General features: G+C 45.1%; 1 protein-coding gene across 1 annotated transcript; it reads right to left on the bottom strand.

Moving 5' to 3' along the window:
• Nucleotides 1-709: 709 nt before the first annotated feature.
• Nucleotides 710-6191, bottom strand: LOC135042192 (uncharacterized). Its single transcript, XM_063955003.1, has 3 exons — nucleotides 5853-6191; nucleotides 3645-3780; nucleotides 710-2558 (listed from the first exon to the last, which is right to left on the bottom strand). Exon 3 carries the CDS (start codon nucleotides 2060-2062, stop codon nucleotides 710-712), a length of 1353 nt encoding a protein of 450 aa, XP_063811073.1. The 5' UTR covers nucleotides 2063-2558; nucleotides 3645-3780; nucleotides 5853-6191.
• Between the last annotated feature and the right edge of the window lie 3584 nt (nucleotides 6192-9775).

The following is a 9775-nucleotide window of genomic DNA, read 5'->3' on the forward strand; positions in this document are numbered from 1 at the left end:
GCTGAGGAGAATAGGCCCCGCCCCCTAAAACGGCGGGCTCTTCTCCCGGAGTTTGTGAGATCTAGCAGGGGTTAAATACATCCATATAGCCTCAAGGGCTATATGTGATGTATTTTAGCCATAAAAAAGGTATAATACATTGCTGCCCAGGGCGCCCCCCCCAGCGCCCTGCACCCTCAGTGACCGCTGGTATGAAGTGTGCTGACAACAATGGCGCACAGCTGCAGTGCTGTGCGCTACCTTATGAAGACTGAAAGTCTTCTGCCGCCTGTTTCTGGACCTCTGGACCTCTTCAACTTCGGCATCTGCAAGGGGGGTCGGCGGCACGGCTCCTGGACGAACCCCAGGGTGAGACCTGTGTTCCGACTCCCTCTGGAGCTAATGGTGTCCAGTAGCCTAAGAAGCAAATCCATCCTGCACGCAGGTGAGTTTACTTCTCTCCCCTAAGTCCCTCGTAGCAGTGAGCCTGTTGCCAGCAGGACTCACTGAAAATAAAAAACCTAACTTAAACTTTTATTCTAAGCAGCTCAGGAGAGCCACCTAGATTGCACCCTTCTCGGCCAGGCACAAGAATCTAACTGAGGCTTGGAGGAGGGTCATAGGGGGAGGAGCCAGTGCACACCACCTGATCCTAAAGCTTTTATTATTGTGCCCTGTCTCCTGCGGAGCCGCTAAACCCCATGGTCCTGACGGAGTCCCCAGCATCCACTTAGGACGTTAGAGAAATTATTATTATTATACACAGTATGAGAACAGGATGTATCAGAAAATTTAGCATATTGGATGCAGACGGAGAATATCCAGTAAACAAGTCCCACCAATGATGAGAAGTTGCATCCTGGACATCAGAACCAATTTTCTGTAATTGATTAGCAATTATTGTTGTTGTCACTTGATGACTTACAATAGATTGATTGAGATATTTGATATGATCTTCAATAACTTTGGATTGTTTCATAATTGTATGTAGTTTATCAGACTTCAAATCCCATTGGGGAATACTTAAATTTTGTGGACTCCAATATTTTGTAACATGTTCTTCACGGTCAGCATACAATATAAATGTCTCATTTTCCCAGGTTAAGGAACTAACATTACTAATACATCCGGAAAATGGAACTACCATTCCAGGTATGGCTGGTGTATCAGTTACCAAACATACTTCTTGTGGGGCTACCTCCATCATCATTGTATATGACAAAGGTAGAACTATCCATTTGCATAAATTTACTCCATTCTCTAATAAGCAAGGTTCATAAACTGCAGATTGTACTCTACATATCTTGCCTTGTAAAGTGGGTGTACAAATACTCAAATCATGAGTTCTATTATTCTCATCTATATATTCTCCTTTCATAGTGAGGAACCAGTACCATTCTCCACCAGATGGTCCTAACAACAAAGGCATTACAATATATTTACACATTTGAATAACTTTGGTTACATTATACATAGTTAAAATACCTTGGCATATGGTGTCATTACAAATCATTTTAGCAGCTTCCAAGTGTATCCAAGCGTCCCTGGACACACTTGTATTAAAAATTGTTCTCCATACTTGTTCATTTCCGGTCATTAGCATAGTTTGCATAACGCCTTTTTGTTGTTGCTCATACATAGTCTGTAGTGTACAGATGGTCCAATTTATAAATTTAGTAATGTTGGTATCAAATACAACAGCAAAATCATTACTAGCATTAATTAGCTGGTTCATTAAAGTATCTATTCCAGCCGATATTTTGGCTGGCTCAAAAATAGTAGGCACCCATTTTGCTTGTAATGTAAGTCCGTCATTTAATTTACTACCGGCGCTATGCATCCTATTGGCTAATGTTTCAATATCTATCCCATTTAATACTCCTGTTAGAGTCCCATATCCTCCCAACAATGTATCATACCAGGCACGTCGTTGCCGGGATATACATTGTCTATTATTGGGAGGGAAAACAACTTGTGTGACTAACACAGTCTTTTGAGCTTGTGTACCTACATTTTCACATGTAGATGGTAATCTTTTAACATGTCCAATATCGATTCGTGATGCATTGATATCAATAAACATTAAATCTTGTGCCCACCACGTTCGATTTTTTTATTTCAGCAGCATTATGACATACCAAAATTAAAACGTCTTTTACAGCTAACCGAAATGTGGTTGCTCCTTGTTTAGAACATTTCTTATATTCTTTATTCTTCTCTTCTTTAGGGAGAAATCGGAACCTATAAGGTTTGGAGCAGCAACTTATATTTACTGCAGCATTAATTGTGATGTTGCCTTCTGACTGATGTAAGGCAAATGTAGGTCGATATCTGTTTCTTTGTGGATCAGGCGATCCAGCCCACATCGTTCCTGGAATTGTTATATTTACTATATTAGTACAGCGCTGATTGGCCTGACAAGTGAAATTATCTTGGGTTCTTGGTATGGTGGCATTGTTCCATCCCCACCATACAGTATGCAACTCTCGTTTCTCTATCTTCAATCCAGGTGTCCATGTACTAGAGGGGACGACCAATAATACAATTCCAAGGATTCCAAGACTGAGCCTCACGACAATCTATAGGTACAAAATCAGTGTAAGTTACTCTCGCAAATAACATTTTTCTTGAGGTACATATTCCCATTTCTCTTGTCCTGGTTTCATTATTAAGAGTACTCTGTCTTTTCCCACAGCTATAACCTCATCCGGTTCAGGCGGCCCTTGAGGCTTCTGTACCCAGATTTTTGCTCCTACATTCACAGTGTTAGATGAACCAAAACCTTTGTCTCCTCGAACAGTAAGTTCGGTTGGAGCTTCTCCCAATTGGATAGGCTCTATCAAAATAGGTGGTATTAACAATTGTGCCACTCGGTCCCCTTCACAGATTACGCAGGGGTCTGGGCTCAAATTCATCACAACTATTTTAATTTCTCCTTGATAGTCTGTGTCAATTACTCCTCCTATCACTATTATTCTGTTCTTGGCCATACTAGAACGGGTTGACAACTGTCCATAATGATTAGAAGGCATTTTGCAACCTATCCCAGTAGGTATAACCTTAATCCCATAAGGAACAATAACATCAGGGTTTATAGCATACATGTCCAACCCTGCCGACATGGGCGTAGCTCTGTACGGTTCTATCGCCTTTTCGTGAAGTTTCCAATAAATAAGGCTTTCTACTTTATGTGCTGCCTTGATTGATAAATTGGGGGTCAACATCCTCATCAGAGGAGTTGTGGATTCTGTCAATGGTCGGTTATTTATTATCTGTAAAGATTCTGAGATATTATCTCTCCATTGCCCAAACTTATCAGATCCATTAACCTTTTTCAGAGTGGATTTTAATAATCCATTCATTCTTTCTATATAATCTCAAGTGTCCTAATAGTGCTCCATTGTGTAGCAGTCTTATGGGGGAAAGCTACCATTAATCCTGAGTATGTATCTACTGCTGTACATGCAAATTTACACCCTCGACTTTCTGGCAGGGGTCCAATAAAGTCCATCTGCCAGATTTGTCCAGGTAACTTACCTCTTCCAATATGGCCCATTACAGTAGGGGGCACTTCCCTCTTTTGGGAGTGTTGACACAAGGGACACCATAAAATCACAGATTTCACAATGTCCAATGTGAGGGGAATACCCCTTTCTTGCGCCCACCTGTAAGTTGCCTTTTCTCCCAGATGTCCACTCTTTTGGTGTGCCCAAAGGGCTGTACCCTGCAACCATGATTCCAATTCCTTCGTCTCTCCTGCCACTGGCTCATGAGATGACTTAGCAATGGCGGCTTGTGCATCTGCTTGTGAATTAAACAAACGTTCAAGTGAGTCTAATGGTACATGTGCATCAACATGGAATACAGTTACTTTTGTTTGTTTAGTGATAACTTCAATGTCCTTTATTCCACTGTATCCCCAAAAACTTCACCGCTTGTGCAGGTCCCTGCACCTTGGCGGGATTAATCTCCCACCCTTTATTTTTCATGTGTTCAGTTCTCTATAATCCACAGTCATGCGCCAGGAGCCATCGCTCTTTTTCACTGGCCATACCGGATTATTCCAAGCAGTAGTGGTATATCGTACCACTCCTGTATCCATTAATTCTTTAATGGTTTCGCTTATTTCTTGATGGCTTCCCGGTATACGATATTGTTTCATTGCAATTAATTTAGTTGCAGGTGGGACATGTACTGGGGGCATTTTTACTTTTCCCACCACAATAGATCTGGCCTGAATACAATTACTTCTGACTCCAAAACTAAATTTTCCTGTATCTAAATAAAGGGCCAGTCCTTTTAAAACATCAATGCCTATAATATATTCTCTAATGGGTACTATTAGTGCTCGGCATTTCTTAATAGGTAAATTTCCTATTTTTAGAGGTATTTCCACCTGTACCCCTTCAGTTACTCGACCCCCCCAACCCTGCAATTTTAATTCGGGGTCCTTTAAATCTATTGGGATTTCCATATATTAGGGTAGCCTCCGCCCCTGTGTCAATTAACGCGGGGACCTCTTGTACATTGCCCCGTGACCAATGGATTCCTAATTTGACATAAGGTCTCTCATCATGACGAATCCATACAGGGGCTTGGCTGGCTACCTATGCATCACCCTCTGAATCGTCCTGTTCCTCGGGAGGACAGTAGGCTTCAAATTTTGCAACATCTTGTCTATCTACATCAACCCCTCCAGCGCCATCCTCTACCAAACGGACCAGCCAGGTAAGGACGCCTTCCCCGGGGCGTTGTGAAAATTTGGTCAATAGTTCCATGACTTCATTTTGAGTGAAATCTTGCAGTATCATTTTCTCTTTGAGGACTGCCTGCCCTCCACCTTCTGCAACCTTAGTTAATTGCCTGCGCGAGACAGGACAAGCATTTGCCCCAGGAGGGTCAATGACAGGATTGGGAGGATCCCATCCCCCCTTGTCCTCTCCCTCCTCCCCATTACTACTATCCCATACATCACCATCCCATGTATCGGGATCCCATTGAAGATCGGCAGAAGGAATAATTGCTCGTACTTTTCGGGTGTTTACCCTTCCCTTTCTTTTTTTATATTTGTTCTGGGCTACTTTGACAGCAGCCTTCTCGGCAACAATCTGATATTTCTGGGCTTTTTCTGATAACATCTGATTGCTACACTGTAACAATCCTATCTTTCCTTGTTGTTCAATTACTGTTTGTACTATATCTATATAACGTGATTGTAACTGCTCATATCTTTTGTGCATTTTACGGTATGCTGATACTAGTATCCAGCACCGTCTTCCCAGCGCCATTACATCACCTGCCTTGGCAGGGACCCCCTCAAGTACATATACAACATCGAGGGGTTCTGCATTCTTGAGTTTACCATCCCATGATTCTGCTAAACCTGATGTTAATAACTCCTGTGCTATAATATTGTAGGGACTTTCAGTCCACCCTGGGACGGTGATTTGCTCCGCTCCAGCCTTTTTTCCCTTACGAAACATCCTTACCATGCTATGTTGTTATATATCGGCGAAAACTTGGCAACCTGCCAATTGACAAAACTTTGCACAGAGGTAAGTCTGGCCAGGACCCACCACTGTACAAAAGCGTTTTACACTACAAGTATCCTACACCGAGATATAAGAAAACATAGATCCTGCCGACTACGCCAAAAATGTCTTGCTGTATAAAACTAGGGTGTGTGAGATTGCTCAATATATTCTGCGCTCACTGTTGCCCAGAACAGGCTTACACTTTAATGCAGCAAAACAAACAACACTTTTATGTCTCAAATAGTAAATAATTTATTAGTTCTTCTAGTATTTTCGTCAGTTATTAATACATAATCATAAATATAGGTATAATATCAAGAAACTACATCAATATCTTACCGAATATTGTAGCATCACTTGAGCACTCTGGATCGGGGAATCTCAGGACGATCGTCTCAAGGGGAAATTCGGTATTCACACGCAGCACGTCTGCTAGCGTCTCAGGTGGATTCCGAAATTCCCCTAACATTCCCCGTCCTTTATACAAAACTAAAAAAACACCATCTATCCAAATGTGGGTACATTCCGGGGGTTCTGAAACATCTTATCTAACTGAAAATGACAACATTAGTCCTTGTCTATAACAAACTGAAAATAACAACACGAGTCCTTGTCTATTCTAAGAATCCTTCTTCTAGCATGAGACAAACACCCTTTCATAAGACAAACACCCTTGTTATTCTCGTCATTATATGGCATAGTTACTGCGGCACAAAATGGAAGTCAGTCAGAAAACCCCACTCTCACCCTTTCATATCACACTCGTATCACAGATCTGTAGTACGATTCAGCTTGCACATTCTGCGGCTGGACTGCCGCATCCTAAATCAGTGAAAGCCCATTCCACGAGGAAGGTGGGCTCTTCTTGGGCGGCTGCCCGAGGAGTCTCGGCTCTTCAACTTTGCCGAGCAGCTACTTGGTCGGGGTCAAACACGTTTGCTAAATTCTACAAGTTTGACACCCTGGTTGAGGAGGACCTAGAGTTTGCTCATTCGGTGCTGCAGAGTCATCCGCACTCTCCCGCCCGTTTGGGAGCTTTGGTATAATCCCCATGGTCCTTACGGAGTCCCAGCATCCACTTAGGACGTCGGAGAAAATAAGAATATACTCACCGGTAATTCTATTTCTCGTAGTCCGTAGTGGATGCTGGGCGCCCATCCCAAGTGCGGATTGTCTGCAATACTTGTACATAGTTATTGCTTAACTAAAGGGTTATTGTTGAGCCATCTGTTGAGAGGCACAGTTGTTATCATACTGTTAACTGGGTATTGTATCACGAGTTATACGGTGTGATTGGTGTGGCTGGTATGAGTCTTACCCGGGATTCAAAATCCTTCCTTATTGTGTCAGCTCTTCCGGGCACAGTATCCTAACTGAAGTCTGGAGGAGGGTCATAGTGGGAGGAGCCAGTGCACACCAGTTAGACCTAAAGCTTTCTTTATAGTTGTGCCCAGTCTCCTGCGGAGCCGCTATTCCCCATGGTTCTCACGGAGTCCCAGCATCCACTACGGACTACGAGAAATAGAATTATCGGTGAGTAAATTCTTATTTTCTCTAACGTCCTAGTGGATGCTGGGGACTCCGTAAGGACCATGGGGAATAGCGGGCTCCGCAGGAGACTGGGCACTCGAAAGATTTAGTACTATCTGGTGTGCACTGGCTCCTCCCTCTATGCCCCTCCTCCAGTTAGAATCTGTGCCCGGCCGAGCTGGGTGCTCCTAGTGGGCTCTCCTGAGCTTGCTAGATTAGAAAGTATTTTGTTAGGTTTTTTGTTTTCAGAGAGCTTCTGCTGGCAACAGACTCTCTGCTACGAGGGACTGAGGGGAGAGAAGCAAACCTACTCACTGCAGCTAGGTAGCGCTTCTTAGGCTACTGGACACCATTAGCTCCAGAGGGATCGAACACAGGTACCTAACCTTGATCGTCCGTTCCCGGAGCCGCGCCGCCGTCCCCCTCGCAGAGCCAGAAGAACAGAAGCAGCAGAAGCATGAAGACATCGAAATCGGCGGCTGAAGACTCCTGTCTTCACTTAAGGTAGCGCACAGCACTGCAGCTGTGCGCCATTGCTCCCACAGCACACCGCACACTCCGGTCACTGTAGGGTGCAGGGCGCAGGGGGGGGCGCCCTGGGCAGCATTTAAGTACCTTTTTTGGCAAAAAGACATATATACTGTCTGGGACTGTATATATGTCAGAGCCCCCGCCATTTTTTACACATTAAAGCGGGACAGAAGCCTGCCGCTGAGGGGGCGGGGCCTTCTTCCTCAGCACACCAGCGCCATTTTCTCTTCACCGCTCCGCTGGAAGGACGCTCCCCAGGCTCTCCCCTGCAGTATACAGGTGCAATAGAGGGTAAAAAAGAGAGGGGGGGGGGGGGGCACATAAATTTAGGCGCAGTATATATATTAATAGCAGCTACAGGGTAAACACTAAGTTACAGTGTAATCTCTGGCTTATATAGCGCTGGGGTGTGTGCTGGCATACTCTCTCTCTGTCTCCCCAAAAGCCTTTGTGGGGTCCTGTCCTCAATCAGAGCATTCCCTGTGTGTGTGCTGTGTGTCGGTACGCCTGTGTCGACATGTTTGATGAGGAAGGATACGTGGAGGCAGAACAAGTGCAGCTGAGTGTGGTGTCTCCGCCGACGGTGCCGACACCTGATTGGATGGATATGTGGAAGGTGTTAAATGATAATGTAAACTCCTTGCATAACAGATTGGATAAAACTGTAACCGGGGGACAGGCAGGGTCTCAACCCGTGCCTGATCCTACAGCGCAGAGGCCGTCAGGGTCCCAAAAGCGCACACTATCCCAGATAGTTGACACAGATGTCGACACGGAATCTGACTCCAGTGTCGATGACGATGAGGCAAAGTTGCAGCCTAAAATGACTAAAGCCATACGCTACATGATTGTAGCTATGAAGGATGTATTACACATTTCTGAGGAAAATCCTGTCCCTGACAAGAGGATTTATATGTATGGGGAGAAAAAGCATGAAGTGACTTTTCCCCCTTCACATGAATTAAATGAATTATGTGAAAAAGCGTGGGATTCCCCTGACAGGAAGGTGATAGTTTCCAAGAGATTACTTATGGCGTATCCTTTCCCGCCAACGGACAGGTTACGCTGGGAATCCTCCCCTAGGGTAGACAAGGCGTTGACACGCTTGTCTAAGAAGGTGGCCCTGCCGTCTCCGGATACGGCCGCCCTAAAGGATCCTGCGGATAGAAAGCAGGAAGCTATCCTGAAGTCAGTTTATACACATTCTGGCACACTGCTGAGGCCAGCAATTGCTTCGGCCTGGATGTGTAGTGCGGTAGCTGCATGGACGGATTCTCTGTCTGAGGAGTTGGATACCCTGGACAGGGACACTGTTCTACTGACCCTGGCACATATCAAGGACGCTGTCCTATATATGCGGGATGCCCAGAGGGACATTTGCCTGCTGGGCTCTAGAGTTAACGCTATGTCCATTTCTGCCAGAAGGGTCTTATGGACTCGGCAATGGACAGGGGATACCGACTCTAAAAAACACATGGAGGTTTTACCTTATAAGGGTGAGGAATTGTTTGGGGATGGTCTCTCGGACCTAGTTTCCACAGCTACGGCTGGGAAGTCAAATTTCTTGCCTTATGTCCCTCCACAACCTAAGAAAGCACCGTATTACCAAATGCAGTTCTTTCGTTCTCAGAGGAGCAAGAAGGTCAGAGGTGCGTCCTTTCTTGCCAGAGGCAGGGGTAGAGGAAAAAAGCTGCACCACGCAGCTAGTTCCCAGGAACAAAAGTCTTCCCCGGCTTCCACTAAATCCACAGCATGACGCTGGGGCTCCACAGGCGGTGCCAGGAGCTGTGGGGCGCGTCTCCGACATTTCAGCCACCAGTGGGTTCGCTCACAGGTGGATCCTTGGGCTATACAAATTGTGTCTCAGGGATACAAGCTGGAATTCGAGGTGATGCCCCCTCACCGTTACCTAAAATCGGCCTTACCAGCTTCCCCCATGGAAAGGGAGATAGTGGTGGAGGCAATTCACAAACTTTTTCTCCAGAAAGTGGTGGTAGAGGTCCCCCCCCTTCAACGGGGAAGAGGCTACTATTCCACTATGTTTGTGGTACCGAAACCGGACGGTTCGGTCAGACCCATTTTAAATTTAAAATCCCTGAACTTTTATCTGAAGAAATTCAAGTTCAAAATGGAATCGCTCAGAGCGGTCATTGCAAGCCTGGAGGAAGGGGATTTTATGGTGTCTCTGGACATCAAGGATG

The sequence above is a fragment of the Pseudophryne corroboree genome, chromosome 1, assembly GCF_028390025.1.
Source record: "Pseudophryne corroboree isolate aPseCor3 chromosome 1, aPseCor3.hap2, whole genome shotgun sequence".
In the NCBI taxonomy this organism is placed as follows: Eukaryota; Metazoa; Chordata; class Amphibia; order Anura; family Myobatrachidae; genus Pseudophryne; species Pseudophryne corroboree.

Bases quoted from the DNA above. Each gene is read 5' to 3' on its own strand.
- LOC135042192 (XM_063955003.1), bottom strand. From the start codon at position 2,062: ATGTTTATTGATATCAATGCATCACGAATCGATATTGGACATGTTAAA.